At 39.8% G+C, this 17,792-nt stretch overlaps 1 protein-coding gene across 41 annotated transcripts in view; it reads left to right on the plus strand.

The window, feature by feature from the left end:
* NRXN3 (neurexin 3) overlaps window positions 1-17,792 on the plus strand; it is a 1,031,515-nt gene that overhangs the window by 984,066 nt on the left and 29,657 nt on the right. For 26 of the 41 annotated variants that reach the window (XR_010988607.1, XR_010988609.1, XM_068148688.1 and 23 more), the window contains one exon: window positions 8,787-8,871. Coding sequence is in view for 38 of the 41 variants with exons in the window: in XM_068148688.1 (XP_068004789.1) it covers window positions 8,787-8,871 (85 nt within the window). In the remaining 3 variants the exon portion in view is untranslated. The remainder of the gene's footprint in view (window positions 1-8,786; window positions 8,872-17,792) is intronic. The other 15 variants (XR_010988608.1, XM_068148702.1, XM_068148701.1 and 12 more) reach the window with 1 other exon arrangement.

Below are 17,792 nucleotides of genomic sequence, written 5' to 3' on the forward strand. Positions count from 1 at the left end.
GAAAATTCTTCCTGTGGTTATGCCAAGAGACACAATCTTCAAATTATTACTTCAATGTATAGATACACAACTTTGATCTTCAAGGTACTTCTTTGAAAGCAAGCAAATGAATGTGGAAAGGAGAAATAGGTTGATAAGGAGTGGAAAATGTCCTCTCAGGCCAAAGATGTGACCTTTATGTTTAAGCCAATAAATTATATTTTACAGTTGATCTCAAAACTCTTGCAAATCTTGAGGGTCACACTGAATAGTTTGGAAGAGATTTGCCAGCTCATCCTTTACCAGATCAAGGTGAAAGGAGCACTGTTCTATTGGGAAAGCAAAGAAATGGAAAAACAAGTGATTTTGTGTGCCTATGTAATCAATAAACAACCAATCCAGAATCCTGGAAAATGAAATTTATTTCTTTAGTTCCTAAATAATATGTAATTTCTTCAGGCTAAGAAATAAATTGAAAGGATTTGGAAGGATTTGCTTATCAGCAGAACACCACGTAGCATTACATTCCTTCTGCTTTTGGGAAGGTGCATTGAAGTTGGGTTAAGCTGCTGTAGTTCAATACTCCTCTTTCCCCTGTCAGGCTGCCTTGAACAGATGGGTTAATCCCCCCCACCTCCCTTTCTCCCCTCTTTGCCCTCTCTTCTCTTTCTCTCTCTTTGCCCTCTCTTCTCTTTCTCTCTCTTTGCCCTCTCTTCTTTTTCTCTCTCTTTGCCCTCCCTTCTCTTTCTCTCTGCTTACAGTCAGAACATCATCACCCTTCCCAGTGCCAGCAGACAGAAACAAAAGGCAGAAACTTGATTTTTCCCCAGTTGTCTTTGCACAGCTTAGGCATGGAGCAAAGTCTCTGAAATTTGGCAGCAAATCTGGTCAAGAAGAGTGAGACTTTACAGTCTAAAGGAACTGTTGATTCTATTGAGACCGACTTTTGGTTTCCAAAGGACTAATTCAGCTTTCAAAGCTCTTTTTAACCATGACTACCCATGCTTCTGGACTGACATACAACTGGGGACATTATTTTTTCTTTTCTCTTGCTTAGCTGGCTAGTTACTTAATCTCTTGTCTGTGGTAGTAATGGACAAATGGCTGATTTTGGTAAGGGATAGCTCTCTCATGAACGCTACTTTGTGATAATTTGACATCAAATCAACTTTTATGTCCTGCAGCCAGGAAGAGCACTTTTGCTGGGCTGCTGTTGAAGGGTACATGCCTGTGGATGATGTGTCAGTTCCTGGCCAGCCAGAGTCTTGGGAACATGGTATTTGTTCCCATGGTTTGAAGAGGACTATACCAATGATATCTTACTCCAAGTACAACTTGCTGAAAGCCTGTGCTGGATAGCTTTACTGCCTGCTTTGGACTGACAGAGAGAAGTGCATAATGATATATGTATATAGTGATGGAGAGGATGCAAATACCAAATTGATTTAGAATTAATTAGATTGGACTGAAAACAGACAGGGTGAGTTCTTCACCACTAGGGCTTATTCACTAATGATACATACATAGAACACATACATAGAATAAACCAGGTTGGAAGAGACCTTCAAGATCATCGCCTCCAACCCATCAACCAATCCAACCCACCTAAACAACTAAACCATGGCACCAAGCACCCTATCAAGTCTCCTCCTGAACACCTCCAATGATGGTGACTCCACCACCTCCCCGGGCAGCCCATTCCAATGGGCAATCACTCTCTCTGTATAGAACTTCTTTCTAACAGTCAACCTAAACTTCCCCTGGTGCAGCCTGAGACTGTGTCCTCTTGTTCTGGTACTGGCTGCCTGGGAGAAGAGACCAACATCCACCTGTCTACAACCTCCCTTCAGGTAGTTGTAGAGAGCAATAAGGTCACCCCTGAGTCTCCTCCTCTCCAGGCTGAGCAACCCCATCTCCCTCAGTCTCTCCTCATAGGGCTTGTGTTCCAAACCCCTCACCAACTTCGTTGCTCTTCTCTTGGACAACTGTTTAATCTCAGTGCTGGTGGTTTCTGTATTTCTGTGGGGAGACCTCTCCATAGTTACTAAAGATCACTGAAGTGATTGCTGAAATTAATTTTGAAAATTTTTTTGTCTTAACTTTATCCACTACTTTTTTGAAGCACCTTAAGTAGTTCATCTTCTTGATGTTTATTGCAGCCTTGTGACACCCGTAGACATTTATCATATGTTTAGTCCTTGTTAAATCAAGCCACGATGTTTAGTTTTGCTAAGCCTGTCCCATTCATGCATCTCTCCAGTTCTTTCATCTTTTCAGTGACTCTTCTCTGAATTGCCTTCAATTACTTTCAATCTTTTGGCATTGAATTGTCTGAAACTAAATGTAGTGAGCTATATTATCTTGCTATAAATTGTTGTAGCATTGTTGAAATTAATGCCAATTTAAACCAATAGAGGATTTGATCTTCTTGGGTTTGTATTCACCTCAAATGAGCTACATGAAGAAAAATTGTTTGTTTCATGTTTGATGTATTGCCTCTGCAGAGGCAGACACAACTTCCGCACCAGTGTGTGAGTGCAGAGGGCTTGCCCGTCTTTGTGGCTGTGGCTGTGTTGTAATACAAAAATACAAGTAGTACTATCCATTGCTAATGAGTTTGAGAGAATAAATACTCTTCAGCAACAGATAGTAGATCCAGAACTCTTCTTAAAACTATACAGTCCCCGATTGCAGCTTGTTTTATAATATCCAGCTATGATTTTTGCAGCATTTCTGGTATTTTTCCATTTGTGCACAGGTTCTGCTATGGCACGGGGGTTGGACCCGATGATCTCTTGAGGTCCCTTCCAACCTCTAATATACTGTGATGCTGTGATATCTAGAAAATACAGAAGCATGGGTGCAGTGGAGGGAATCAAGTGGTCAGACTTAAGAAGCATTTGTTTTGTTTCAGCTCTGTATATTTTAGGTGTAAAAGGCAAATACACTGCTCAGATAAAGACAACGATGTCTCTGCTCTTGGAGCGGTATTTATATCTGGCATTTTGAGGTGGTTGTATTATCATGGAGGACTGTAAATTGTCATTCCTTGGCAGCAAAGAGATTTACACTTACCTCACAACAAAGTGTTAAGTGTTCCTTTTTGAATAATGGTGTTGAATTGGAAGTAATGTGTACAGTGTGCAGAAGAATTTCAAGCAAAGGGCAAGTAGGAAAATTGGATCCTACTTTACCAAGTGAAACAACTACCAAGTGTGTGCTTCTGGAGGAATTTGTCGGGGGGTTGAATTTATGAGTCCCTGTCTTTTCCCTACCTCTGAAAGTGAGAACTCCATCATTCTTGGGTGCATTATTTATAATTTCATAAAGCTGTTCTGTGACAGGACTTATTTTACCCAGCATGCTTAATCTTTCTCAAATAATAGTGCACCCAAAGAGCAAGGTGTCAAAAAAACTTTGCAGTTCAGAAAAGGAAGATTCAGCACCTGCCATTTTGTGCAGAACATAGGAGCAAAGGTTGGGGAGCTGACACATAAATTAGAGCTTTGGGCCCTTGGAAGATTGGACAGGAGAGGAATCATCTTGAGCAGATCTTGCCATGATGTCCTGACTTTCTTTGTGCTTTACATCCCCCGCCAGTACACACAGCATAATGAACAAAGATGTTAGAACCATCACCATGGTGAGATTGAAGAGGCCCTTAAAGTGAATAATTAGGAGGAGGTGATTACAGAACTAATAATTCATGGAAAGGAATGGGGAGCCAATTCAGTGAAATTGAAAGAATTTGAAGGTAAATACGCCCATAAATCCTCCAGGGTGGACTCAGAGTTTAGCACTTTCTCCTATCCTGCTTTTATTCCAAAGCAATTTCATTAAACACTAGAGAGAGGGAGAGAAAAAAAATAATAATATAAATGCCATAAAAAATCTTCCAGAGGAAGGAATAAAAAGGGTTCCTGCCAGTGAGAGATTTTATTGAAAGTTATTATAATACCTATCTTTAGTTTTATGGCCTTTAATACAGGGCCAAGTAATTTCAAAGCTGGGATTCTTTAAAAATGAAATACATATTTTAAAACAATATAGTATGAATTATTATTTTTAATATAGAATTTAGCTAATATATGGGGTAGAATATTTTCTCTCTCGTGTTCTTTCCAAAGAAAACACAAACATCATTTCCATCGTAGCATACAGAGAAGTCTCTTTACTATCATGTTGCCTGTACATAGGAATGTTTAGCATTTACCATCTCTATATCACTGGGCAGAGACTGAAGAATTAATCTGTTTACCTTCCCTGGGGCCAATAGGGGTGAGTATAATCAGCACCATTTCAAAAATGGGGATTGGGAACCAGAAATGGAATAGATGGTTTTGCTTACTGCCTCAGAGTGAGCTATTTCTGATGAGACCTGATGTTGGTGGAAAGATTTCTGGGGTCACTGCCCACAAGCCTCTTCTCTCTAGTGGAAGTAGCAAGTTTAATAATTACCCAATGAAAATTCTTGGCTTCCAGTTACAATAAGTTATGGACTTCTGGAGGATTCCTTGACGGTTTCTGGGGTCAGAAATTAGTTGCTGTTTCTTACTGAAACATGTTTATTCCTCTGGGATGATTCAGGTGTTGGTATCTGAGTGGAAGGTGCATGGAAAACCAATATGTGAAGGGACTAGAAAATTATTTAGTGATGAATTCTGATGGAATGTATTGACATTAAAAATGTGTGATAGGAAATGGCAAGACAGATTAGTGTACTTATCTTTTCTGTGGTTTATAGACATCTCCTTAATGACCTTGGCTTAACTCTAACGCCACTTCTGGAGGTTTTCCTCTTTTTCTAACCTTAATTTTATACATACAAAACCAGCAGCATAGGACAAAGAGAAATGATAGAGCAAGGAAAAAAATAAAGGAAAAAACAAAAAGCATATCAGGAGAAATAGCATACAGTGGAGATGGATAGAAAAGGGCAAAGGTTAACTGATAGAATCACACATTCAACCAGTCGTGAAAAAGTGCAGAGGCAGGTTGAAGCTTGAAGATTTGATGAGTATTGCACATCACATGTTTGCATGGTGTCTGAGTCTGGTTGACTGTGCTCTTTTTCTGTTCAGAACCAACATAAGCTTCGTAAGGATTTTATAAAAGGAAATCTAGACAACATACCTGAGACTACAACATAAATATGCTTCAAATGAAACATAGGTGCCTATTAGGTGGGAAATTGTTCAAGAGAATAAATAGGGGCTAGGATTCATACATTTTCAGCTCCTGCTCAGAACCCATCTTGGCTTCAAAACTTTTCCTACCACAGTGTTCAAGATTTGTCATGCACAAGGGTGTCTGGGAGGCTCAGAGCCTCACCTCATAGAGCATCTTGGTGCTGGCCCTGGCAATGGTTTGGGCCTTGAGGAGAGAGTCCCAAACAGGAGAGTGTAAATAGTGATACTTCTTTGGTTTTCAGTGCTTATGGCGCCTGGACTTTCCAAGATAGATATGGGGTATTTCATAGCTCAGGACAGATGAATTTATCTTTAATTTGACTGATCACTTCCAAACCACATTTATATGATACACATTGATTTTATATATAGATATATAGATATGATATGTATATTATAAATGTATATATATTATATGTGTGTATATATATGATATATATATGATTACATCCCAGAATTTGTCAGTTTAAATCAAAACAAAACCAAACAAACAAAACCCAATAACCGCATTGTATATAATAATGTCACCTGGTTTTCCTCTGGGCATTCTACTTTTCTGGTTTCATATGATGCCCCTAACAGGCAAGAAGGGTGGGGGGGGTGTGGTAGGGGGAAAGAAAGAAAAAAAATGTTATAAAGGAACTTCTTATTCTTCACAAATAAGGAATCACATTGTCAATTCAATACCAGAACAAGAGGACACAGTCTCAGGCTGAGCCAGGGGAGGTTCAGGTTGGATGTTAGGAAGAAGTTCTATACAGAGAGAGTGATTGCCCATTGGCATGGGCTGCCCAAGGAGGTGGTGGAGTCGCTGTCTTTGGAGGTGTTCAGGAGGAGACTTGATGGGATGCTTGGTGCCATGGTTTAGTTGATTAGGTGGGTTGGATTGGTTGATGGGTTGGACGTGATGATCTTGAAGCTCTCTTCCAACCTGGTTTGGTTTATTCTAAATTATTCTATTCTAAATTGGATCTGATTCCAAGTTAGCGTTGCATGAAGCCCTTAGATATGAGAAAGTAAGTTGGTAAGTGGGTAGGTATAGCAGTTGATGTGACAGCCACACATTGTTAAAATTTTGATGTTTATCTCATACTCAGAGCAAATCATCACTATTCTTCTTATGAGACCTTACATCTGAATTGTCAGATCTTCAATTATGAGCAAAATCCATATGCTCTAAATTCAACTTGGAAATAAAAAGCTGTTGCCAGGGTCCTAGCACTGTCTGAGCAAGGTCTTCTAGTAGTGATGGATAATTCATTCTTTATTCACAGTGCTATTCTTAACACTCTTTTACAAGTGTTTTAGACAACTGTAATATAAATCTCCAGTTTCACCCATTTCAACTGCTTAAAAAATTTCCTGCAGTATAGTTTTTTTGACTTATTGTACTGAACTACTTTACAGTGTAAAGAAACTATCCAGGGACAACTTTTTTTCACTGTTGGAGGATGTGATCAAAGTTATAAAGTCATTTGAGATCTTTCAGGGTAAATAATGCCTTATAAAATATATGTGGCAGGATCAGAAGTATTGTAGAATGCAGATTTACATTTTGTCCATTCTTCCTTCCTTGACCTCTCACTGAACAGACAAACTTTTAATACCAGCTTGTTTTAAGAGAGAAGCTACCAGGATTTCAATGGCTGTTTTGCATGTTCTTTCTTGCTGTAAAGCAGGAAATGTCTTTGTACATGTTACCCCCAAACTCCTTTTAATCTTCGCTCTTCATTGAAGCAAGATTATGAAAGTATTTCAGCATGAGGCTGCTGCAAGATTACAACCTACAAAACTGCCAAATGGCACTACTGGGTAGGACTGAATAGCAGCTATGATAGGAATTCACTTATTTTGCGGCTGTTTTTTCACAGATACTCTTTTATATAAATTTTAAATAGCTATCCTATCCTATTTTTCTTCTGCGGCTCACTTTAAGCCACTGAAATCAAGAGTGCAAGAATATTAGGTTTGCTCTGATCTTTCTGGCTGACTGCTCGGTTTTGCTGTTTCCTTTGCACAAACACAAACAGAGAGGGGGAAAGCAAGGCAATTTGATAGTGCTAGGACCACAGGAGGCTAAAGAAAAGGCTGAGACCTCAGAACACCTATTCAAAGAGGGAGCATGTTGGAGATAACCACAGGGGATGCAAGAATGTAAAGGAGACCTTATTTAAAACTGAAGATTCTTTTTCAGAAATAAAGATTTGGAATGCTTGATGTGAGATTCCCAGGAATATCCATCCACCTGCAGTAGTAAAGTACAGTGTACTGAAGTACAGCTGCCTGGCTCCTGAGGAGCTGAGATTTCAGCAGTGCTTGCTGGCTGATGAGGAATATTTTAGTTGTTTTGTTTGAGGAGTCCTCCCACTGATCCTACTGCTCAGCAGAACAGGCAGCTCTGCAAGGAAAAGCTGTTAAGGGAGACAATTTGTGCAGAATCCATGGCTGGAGCTGAGATGGGGTAATTTTGTGCTGTGTGCAGGAACGTTACAACCTGTGTCCAGAGGCTGCCACAGACTCTCCCTAATGGTCTGCATTACTAATTCAACTAATTGCAGCAATTACAGGCAGGAGATACTGCTGGGAAGAGACGCCAGTACACTTCTCTGTAACATGCTGCAGTACGTACTGCTCATTAATTAGACCAGCAGCACACAAAAGAATTAATTTTTTAAAAAAGAGAGAGAGAGGAGGGTAAAAAAAATAAAGAAAAAATAACAAAAAACCCAAGAAAGAAGGAACTTGAATGTTCCAGTGAATATTACCAGCTGAAAATGCTAAGGACTGTGCTGAAACCTTTAAGAGGCACAGCCACAGTTTGGTTTAAACCTTTCAGAACCAGACTTTTTAGCCTGTCAGCCCAGTGACAGCCACATCCCTGTTCACCACTAGGTGAGGTTATATGTTGGGCATACTTGACACATGCAGCAGTTCTTCACCATGCAACAGTGGCTTGCACAGATATTTAGGTGTTCTGCCTGGGTAGTCACAAAGGATTCCCAGCCCATGAGGTGGGTTAGAAGACAGAAATTACTTCTCTCTGAGTGGTGCATGGAGCAACAAAGCAAAGAGCACTGCTAGTGCCTGGGTGATACATGTTAAGTATCCTGTGCGTTCTTTGCAGAAAGCATGTTCAGCCTGAACATGTCTCATACAATAAGTATCTCAGTTAAGTGCCTTCTGGCTACCCCTCTGTGGTATAGGTATTTATCAAGGAGCCCAGTGCGTTCCACATGGACACGTCTGCTTTGGCTGTGGGAAGATGGTCTGCCAGCCAAGTTCGTGTCGTAGCCTACTGCACTTAACAGTGTGATCTGCCTGGTACCCTCACCAGCCTGGCAGGCACACCCCACCTGTGCACACCTTCAATATTCAGCAGCACAGAATAAGCACTATTCCTCTGGCAGGAGACTCCAGCTACACAGAGGGCACATTTACACAACCCTATCTAGAGAGCTTGATACCAGTTTAAAATATTTTAAAGTTACAATGCTGAAACATTTCCCCCCCCCCCCCAGGATACTGAGTTGCTTCTGTAACAGCCTTTTGACTTGCAAGTATCTTACCCTTTTTTTTCAATCTGTTCTTTTTCCTTCATTCCTTTCTTTCACATGCCAGACAACAGATGACATCGTTTCATCAGCTGAATGTTCCAGTGACGATGAAGATTTCATTGACTGTGAGCCCAGTACAGGTAAGTCAGGTCAGTCTTATTTTGCTTGCTTTCTGATTTCATTTGCAAAAAACAATGCATACATATATTTATATGTGTGAATGTATACATATACAATTATATATGTATATATATGTGTGTATATGTCTATATATATACACTTATGTATATAGTGTATATACATAAAATAAAAAATATATATATAAAATAAAACACTATGCAGCCAAGCATCAGATCCCATGGACTTGGCAACAGCAAAACACAGTTAAGGTAAAGTTGCTTACATGGAAAGCCAAACTGCCTGAAAGTCATCCCAGGTAATTGATAGTTCACGTGTTTGTAGCAGTTCCTTCTCTGACACAGTGGGAAAGAAAAAAATACTAAGATTTATGATGTGGTGAGGCTGAAATTTTGAGAAACAGGAAAGGGGAAAAAAAGAAAGAAAGAAAAAGGAAAAAAAAAAAAGCAATAATGGGTTGTTAGCATTGTTTAATCTTTGTGAAGACTGTAAAAGGATACCTTTGTCCATGGGATTTTGAATACAGTTAACATGGTAATGTGTTTATACTAATTTTGTTTCCTGTGAGCCCAAAGAAATTGGGGAGCACCAAAACATAGTTCTAACATAACAAAATTAGTAGTAATCCTTGCCTTGTTATCTGTGGTGATGCTTCAAAATGTATCCGCTAAAGAGTCAGAAGGAGTGGCCATGTGGAACTGACTCAGGTTCTCCCTTTCAGATACATTTTGATAAATTGATGGCTTTTCTTTCTGGTGAGATATATGATGTGATATCCAGCAGGCAACTGCAGTCTATTTAATTTTTTTACAGGCTTTTTCAAGTCTTCTTTTTTGAGGCTTGCCATGAGTTAAGCATTTCTATAATAGAGAACAGACATCATCGAATTTCTGTGTACATTTAAAAGAAAAAGAGGGAGTTTGGTTTCAATTTTTTGTCCTTGTAAGTGAAACATATAAATAGTTTCGAGGGTTTTTTGTTTGTTTGTTTGGTTTGGTTTTTCTTTTTATTTTCCTTTTTTTTTCTTTCTTTTTTTTTTTTACCTTGGGAAGTTTATTATTTTCTTCTTAAAAAAAAAAAATAAATCCCGAGAAACCATCATAAATATCCTGTTTCTAGTTTCCTAGAGCCATTTGATTAATGCAACAATAACATTACAAGGCTAGTGCTTTCACATCCTTCTATTCCATTTATCATGTTTGGTAGAACTTGGTCCTGCAGCAACCTGCAATTGGTGTTACCTTGTAGCTGGGAACTTCCACCTATTCTCTTGACTCCCCTGTGATGGCAGGGAAGGCAGTGACACAACAACTGATGCTAACAAATAGCTCAGCTTACTCTCATCTTTTTTTTCACAGAGGTCCATAAGTTTTTCAGCTTCCCATCTGGCAGAAAAACAGCCTAAACAATACTAGATTGTGAAGCATAAATAAAGTGAGTGCTAGGATTTTAAATAAAGGTAGTACTAGAATACCAGCACAGTGATCTTCATAAAAGTGAGGCATGAGACTAATAGGATCACTCTGAATGGACTGATCTACCACAACTGATGTCCAAGTGAATAGATAGGAATCACTTCATCAAAGTTTCACTGACATTTCAAAATTTCATTTTATTTTATTTTTTATTCTGGTTGCCAAGTGTTTCAATTAATGAGGAAAGAAGATCTTTGCCAGACTCCTCCTCTTGTACATTATTGTCCTTTATGTTTCAACGTGAAAAATCGTGATTACTTCAATGGCCAGCAATTGTAATACTCAGCTTGTGCTGCCAATGGAAAAATCAAAGGTTCAGGAGAAACTGAGTAAACCAGGATGTTTAGCATGAACTTTCAGAGCACTTTAGAGCAACATTTCCAGACTAAAAATGCCTCTCTCTTGACACAGTTAGAAATCTAATACTACCAACAGATACCAACTGGATTTGTAGAAATGACTTGCCTTTGAAAATCCTGCTAGGCATTGCAGTTGGCAGCTACAAGTGCCTACAGACATCTGAATATCTGCTGTGTGAAACAGTATGATTCACTGAAAACCTGCTGAAGGTATTCTTCTGAACTACTAGACATTCTTGGAAGTTTCCCCCAGTATTTTAATGACACCCTACTCTTCCTTCATAGAATAGTGGTCTACCTGAGACAAATTCAGCCAGTCTGAATCATTTGGGGGAATTAATGTGACGTGAATAAAAGTTAACCTGATTAGATGTAAAAAAAGGCCTCTCTTATGGTCCTTGCTGATGAAATTTACACTTCCAGATTTTGACATTTTTTGCATTCAGAGGCACTGCTGTACAAAGTCACCAGGAGGAGAGTTATTCAAGTCATTTTTGCCCCCAAAAGCATAAACTTAGCTTGTCCCATAGGAAGTAAGCATAATAGGTTTATTGCGCTCATTTAAATTTCTTTGTCTATCTTACTGTCTCCATTCCCACTTCACCCAGGGAAGGTAGAACAGTGTCTGCAGTACAGCTAGCATCGAAGCAAGTCACTCAGCCCATCCTGCTCTGGAGCACTAAAGCAGTCTGAGCCAGTGGTGCTGGCTTGGCTGAGCAGATATGTTTTCCTTTACACTTCACCAGCCAAGTCAGGATTCTGGCTGTATGACAAGACTTAGTGTTGAAATATATTCATCGTGGGGAAAAAAAAATACCCAGACTTTCTAGTGTATGGGTTTGGATATTTTCTAATGTAATGTATTTTTTTAATTAGGTTCATTTGAAGTTACATCATCCCATTCTGCTGACAAGTCAGAGTATTTTACACTGCCTTCTGACTTGCCTGATCCTTTTTGCAGCAAACTGAAAATTAAATGACCTAACCTAGCACAGACTCTTTTTTTTGTTGTTCTGATAATGTGTAGCTTTTATAGGTCTTGAGTTTCTGCCAAACACCAGATCTTGGCCTTCCATCACCCTCAGTGCCATGGTCCAGTAATGCAAAGGTTGCTGAACCCACTGCTGCAGCTGTAAGATATGATATACATGATTATGAACCTGCTGTGCAATAACCAAGACAAGGGCAGCAAACAAATCAAGAGCTTTTGGATTTCATACAGGTCAGAATCAAATCCCAAGATCTAAATTTATTACTTTGGTCTTAGTCCTGGATTAGAGGCAGTACCCTACAGAGTCCTTTTGAAAGCACTGGATTTGGTGTACTCAAAGACAGTTCAAAAGATAGAAAATTGTGTCCTCTCTCTGGCTAAGTGTCATATGACAACCTTTTGCAAGGTCTTCCTGTCACTTAACTCTGATTGTCTGTTAAATACAACACCTGAATGTCAGTAAGCATATGATCTGTGTCTGGACACTTACATCTCTTTAAAAGAAGATGGTGTAAAGGTAATTTCCCCACTGTGCTCCCATCAGGATTTTCCTTGCTAGCTTAAGAAGCTCACTGTAGCATGCTAGCTACCACACCCCTCTTCCAAAAGTGATTTCTGTTTGGATTTCTGTACATGCCCTTTTTCAGAAACTAGGAGCTGTTGCAGGACCTGTCCTGACAAATGTAGCCTACAGGCATCCCCTGTAGACACATATATTTGCATAAGGAATTATTCTAAAAAGCAATGGCAACAAGAGCTGTGAATCCCAAATCCATTTTTATTTTACATAATGAAGAAGTCATTGCAGGTTCAGTAATAAAAAATACTTCCTATTCCTCTTAATGCAGACACATAGCCTAAATGCATTTAGATCTCTAGCTCTTTGAGAATGGCTCACTTTAAATGATACAGAGGGCATAAACCTGTTCATCTGCCACAAAGAAACATTTACTTACAGTTAAGAGTAGTCTCACTCTCTTATCTCTATGGAAATTTCACTTATCCCAATCTATGTTTGAAAATCCTCTGGCATCTGCACCAGAAACATGATGCTTTTCTCTGGTATGAGTGCAGGACCCTCTTCTGGCCTGTTCCAGCAAGATCTGAAGCTCAAATATTTAAGTTCCTCAAAGCTGAACCCAGGACCCTGAGTTTGTGCTTTTGAACACAGTGCTGTGATGGTGGTCACTCATCCACTCTCAAACAACAAAATATTTGTAAGAGAAATATCTTTGCTGTTAGCTAGAAAGCACTGTGCTGTTATGAAGAAATCAAGCACCCATCTCTTTCCAGTCAAATGAGGAGTATCTCTACAGTGTGATTTTACCAATTCAAAGCCCTGAGGATTATAGTTATGTTTTTCCTGACAGCAGCTGCTGCAGTCTTCTCATACCGTTGCCCTTGCTCCCATTAAGCACATGGAAAAGTGCAGTGCTGTGGCACCAGGCAGGCTGGATGCTAGTGACTGGACAGTTGATTGGAATCATAGCCCAGGCTGCTCATAACAGTAAGACTCAGACACTCACCAGTTAGCCTGAAGCCTGTAATGTAGCCTGTTGAACTGGTCAGTAAGGCGTAATCCTAGCTGCCTGGCTTGACACAGCTCATGTTTCTTCCTTGGTGCATTTACCAGCTTTCCCTTCCCACTGGCTCAGCAATTTCCTAGGTGATTTCTTTTCCAGAGAAATTTATTCTGTGTTTCCCAAAAGGCTTTACATATTACAAGGCTGGCATTGTCTAAACAAATTGTTAAGCCATGAGGCACTGGAGAAAGCAATAGAAATGCCAAAATCTACAGTTCTTTGCACTGGAAGTTAGTAGTTTGTGGCATATCCCCATACACAGGAGACACATATCCTACAGGTATGGTGTCTGTATCTATAATTCTTTGGCCTCTACACATCCACTTCAGGCTCTTGATTTGTGGGCTAGGACAATCAAGCTGCAAAACTAAGTACCTACAGGCTGCCTGAGTCAGAGATTTATTTGCAGAAAACAAGTAGAATCTGTCTTCCAAGAGTCCACGAGCTGCCAGCATAGTGCAAAAAGCACTGTACTGGAAGTGAAGAAACCGTGACTGAAGAAACCAAGAGGAGTGCTGATTTTGTTCTTGTCCTCCATAAACTGCATCAACTTTCTTGAGGCACCCAGGGAATTTTCATTACTCTCCTCAGTGGAACATCTCCCAGAAATACAGTACACAGTTACCTCTAGTCTCTCCCTCTTTCAAGCTGGAGTTCTGCTCCATTTCTCATGCTGTGAAAAAAGAAATTACCTTTAAAGTTGGTAACATGCCTCAGAGTACACAGACAAGTAGGCTTCCCATCTCATAGCCTGAATACCATATGGACCCAAAGGAGGGAGATTCATCTGTGCAGCTTCTCAGGGTGTCATTTGTTTGATGGAATTTCCTAGCTACAGTCTTACAGACAAACCAAAATCAAACAAACAAGTTTTACAAATCAGTCATGCTGAGGACTTGTAGGAATTTTTGGGGGTTTGTTTTTTGTTTTGTTTTGGTTGGGTGTTTTGGTTTGTTGGGTTTTGGGTTTTTTTTTTTTTGTGGCTTTCTTTTTCTTTTGTGTTAGGGATTTATACTGAGTTTAGCTTTCAGCATATTGGTCTTTTATTTTTTTCCCCCTATGTAAGCTCCAAAGTCCCCACCCATAAGGATATTTTAACCATATATGCACTATATAGCCAACGTGCATATATACTGTATGTGCATATGCTAAAGTAATTAATGACCAATATCAGCAGTAGCCCCTATCATCCAATCACATGTTTACACAGAAATTCATGCCTTCATCTAACCCTGGCATTCGCTGGCTTGGACAGATGCATGATATTGTTACTTCTTGATGACCAAAGCACGTTAACTTCTCTTCTTTTGTTAGAGGCTTTTTGGCTTTTATTTGTCTGTTTCTTTTTAATTGATAGTTTCATCTACCAATTAGCCTTGGGGTAGAGTGGGGCAGGGAGAATTAAAACAAAATTATACAGGTATATCCATCAATATATGCACACACACCCTGTGTATATGTGGATAGATATACGCATTGTATATATTTGAAGAACATTTTCTGTCGTTTCACCTCATCTTGTGCCGCATGAATTTTTGGTGATTGATATTTCAGTTTATTTTGTATACCTTTCCCCTTTTTTTTTTGTGGCTTCTAATGGTGCCATACTGCTATTTTTTTTATTTTTTTTATTTTTTTTAAATTTTTCAAATCATTGCTGTACTTTTCAATTCATATTTTTGGAGTTCTTCCAACAAAATAATGGTTTACCCATCTCAAGAAAGAGATATAGATCTGCAAACCACTAAAGGCAACAAAATCTTTTCTTGCCATCCTTAAGAAATTTGTATTTCCAGACATCCCAAGAAAGTTGTGTACAAAAGAATGAAGATTCTTACACCCCCCCCCCTTTTAATTTTCTCTTCTTCCTACCCCTTTATAAAACCTCTGCAAAGTCTCTATCCTGTCTTTTCCCTTGTCCCTTTTTATTTATTTATTATTAATTGAGTTCAGAGAAAATAAACACCCAGAAGGAAAAACAGAGACTCCCTTTTACCCCTGCACTTCCCCAGGAAAACAATTCCCCCAACCCAGAAAGCCCTTCAAACCACAGATGGCATAAAAAGAATTTTATTGCAATGCAGAATATCTGTCATGCCTTTTGTTTCTGAGTCAGTGCAAGATCATCTTTTATGGCATGCTGTAGTTTAGCTGATTTAACTAACCATGGCCTCCATTAATCGGTGCATGGGCTGAGATGATGCCATCGTGTGTTTCATCAGAGCTACGCATTCAGGCTAACCGAGCAAGTCCGTAGTGTATGATTTGGGGAGGGGGGGGATATAATTTCATATAATTTAATTTTTAGTTGTATTATAATTTCTTCTTTTTCAAAGAGTTATGCCAGTAGAGTCAGCTGCTTCTCGCAGCCTCAGCGTTATATATCTACTTTATTTTATGGGTCGTTTTGCTCCTTTTTTTTTATTTCTCAGTAGTAATCTTTACGTCTCGTCTGTGTCCATCTGTTTTGTTAGTGTCTCTTGGAGTCTATTGGTCCAGTGTTGTTATGTGATTCTGTTCTCTGTTTGTAAGCTGGTGTTCAGCTCCCCGCTGCTCTGTCATCCCTCTTCCCCTTCCCTTCTCCTCCTTCCCTCCCCACCTCCCCAAGAGGAGTCCACAAAGAGGCACAAAGCTTTGAATGATTTTCTGAGTGTCACATTGAGACTTTGGGCTGGAAATTCCAAGATGTTCACACTGTTTCTAAAAGCCAACAAAGTTTGCAGCTGGAAAGTTTTCAAACTCTATTATCATTTCCCTCACAGAAATGATTTTGTGGCATAATGCTGAAGTGACTTCTTATACAGGTTTTTAGGGGTTTTGTGTGTGCATGCTGACATCTCAGTGTAACAACTCTTGTCATCTGTGCTTTAGGAACCAGAAAATGCTCCACAGGATTCAGGTTGTGTGTTAAATGGAAAGTACCTAGGCCTTTTTGTAAAAGACTGGTTTGGGAAGGAAATATCATTGTGCACATGCAGATTAAATGATACATATGTGAATGCATTTCTAAAATCCACAATCCTTTTTAGTTAGGAAGCAAAAAGAAGACATACCTAAGATGTCTAAGAATAGTGCATCTTTACTGTCTGGAGACATTTTATAAGTTACTGTGTGATATCTACCTCTTTACTGATACTGGTAAAAACTGTCTTGCTGATGTTTACTTGTGTAATTTGAACACAATTCTGGAAACACAGCCAGTGTGTCTTCTTCCATGTGCATCACAAATATGCAGCAATGTGTAAGGCAAAGTTGGTAAGGGGTCTGGAACACAAGCCCTATGAGGAGAGGCTGAGGGAGCTGGGGTTGCTTAGCCTGGAGAAAAGGAGGCTCAGGGGAGACCTTATTGCTCTCTACAACTACCTGAAAGGAGGTTGTAGACAGGTGGGGGCTGGTCTCTTCTCCCAGGCCACCAGGACAAGAGGACATGGTCTCAAGCTGTGAAGTTTAGGTTTGATCTTAGAAAGATGTTCTTCACAGAGTGATTGGCCATTGGAATGGGCTGCCCAGAGAGGTGGTGGAGTCACCGTTCCTGGAGATCTTCAAGAAAAGACTGGATGAGGCACTTAATGCCATGGTCTAGTTGATTAGCTGGACTTGATGGTCTTGGAGGCCGTGTTTGTTGCACAAAAGGCCTCAGTGCATTAGGATACATCAACTGGCATCAGTGCATCAGCTCAAGTTAGTAGAGGAAGAGGCAGTGGATTTTCTTGCAGATAGTGTTCACAGAATCACCTAGAGCGTGCTTACATGTACCTTTAGCCTAGCATATTGGGTTAGCCTGAGCTGGAGTTAATTCACCTGAGAGCATCTTTCTAGTGCTGTGTTTTGCAGTGATGTAGCTGGTTGTTGGTAGCACACCAGTGTTTTGGCTACTGCTGAGTCAAGCACCAAGGCTGTGCTTTTCCAACAGGCTGAGAAATGGGCAAGATCTTGGAGGGGGACACAGCCAGGCCAGATGACCCAAACTGACCAAAGGGGTATTCCCTGTCATATGATGTCACCTGAGACATAAAAGCTAAGTGAAAGAAGGAAGTGTGGGGACATTCATTGATGGCATTTGCCCTCCAGATCAACTGCTATACTTATTGAACCCCCACTTCCCAGCAAGTGGTGAACACCATCTGCTGATGGGAAGCAGAGAATAGCATCTTTGCTTGCTCTTGCACTTCTACACACAACCTTTGCTTTTGCTTTTCATGCTATTAAATTGCTTCTATCTTGACTCACAGGCCTTTGTTATATTTTCCCTCTTCCCTGTTCATCTAAGAAAGGCAGTGATAGGGTGGCTTCAGTGGACATCTGGCCCCCAGCCAGGGCCAAACCACTGCACCTAGCTAAAATGCCAGTTGTTTTGCAGGAGTTATTTTTCTGTGGGGAAGATGAGATAATTAAAATCTGTGGACAAAATGCATGATGTAAGGCTTACCTGTTTAAGTTAAGAGTTTCCAGAAGAGGGAAGTAATGGGATATTTTTGGGTCTGCAATATGGAATTGTTTAATTATTTTGTTTAATTTATTCAA

Source organism: Melanerpes formicivorus, unplaced genomic scaffold (assembly GCF_026170545.1).
Source record: "Melanerpes formicivorus ecotype bairdi unplaced genomic scaffold, bMelFor1.0.p_v2 SCAF_17, whole genome shotgun sequence".
NCBI classification, from domain to species: domain Eukaryota; kingdom Metazoa; phylum Chordata; class Aves; order Piciformes; family Picidae; genus Melanerpes; species Melanerpes formicivorus.